At 42.3% G+C, this 542-nt stretch overlaps 1 protein-coding gene across 2 annotated transcripts in view; it reads right to left on the bottom strand.

Annotated features, from left to right (window-relative positions):
• Positions 1-542, bottom strand: part of loxhd1b (lipoxygenase homology PLAT domains 1b) — a 47,613-nt gene that overhangs the window by 1,846 nt on the left and 45,225 nt on the right. For both annotated transcript variants that reach the window (XM_057831792.1, XM_057831791.1), the window contains 2 exons: positions 360-492; positions 133-288 (listed from right to left, as the gene is read on the bottom strand). In XM_057831792.1, coding sequence (XP_057687775.1) covers positions 133-288; positions 360-492 — 289 coding nt within the window. The remainder of the gene's footprint in view (positions 1-132; positions 289-359; positions 493-542) is intronic.

Raw genomic sequence — 542 nt, 5'->3', positions numbered from 1 at the left:
CTGAATGCAAGGATACCGGTCATGTGGAGTTAGTGAATGAGCTTGAACATGATGAACGACATCAAAATTTGAAAGAAAGATTAATTGTGTGAAGCTGTGCCTGCTGGATATTGTTAGAGGGATATAACTCACTTGTTTCCCAGCTCTTTTTCAGTCACTACCACCTCCGCCACATGCCAGTAGGATTCACTCTTCACTTTCTTTCCATCTTTAGTGATGTGTCCAATGCAGATGCCTGCGATCTCACCCACATGCTTGGATGAGAACTCAAACGTGCTAGTGGCGCCGCTGTCAAATTATACCAAAATCACAAAATAAATACACCAGAAAGACTGATGGACCTTTATTTAAAGACCCACCATGAGAACTTATTTTTTTTATTCTCCAGAACAAACTCCTTGGAGCGGGCTTTTCTTCCTTCCAGAACAATCCAAACGTTTTCACTGGTGGATGCGCCCTCTGTGTTTGCGGTGGTTATGGCAATTTCATATTCTGTTTCAAATCAAATAGAAGGCATCACACGGATGTCCTCTTTCTGCCAT

This window comes from Corythoichthys intestinalis, chromosome 3 (assembly GCF_030265065.1).
Source record: "Corythoichthys intestinalis isolate RoL2023-P3 chromosome 3, ASM3026506v1, whole genome shotgun sequence".
NCBI classification, from domain to species: domain Eukaryota; kingdom Metazoa; phylum Chordata; class Actinopteri; order Syngnathiformes; family Syngnathidae; genus Corythoichthys; species Corythoichthys intestinalis.
This window is presented reverse-complemented; position numbering and strand designations above follow the sequence as displayed.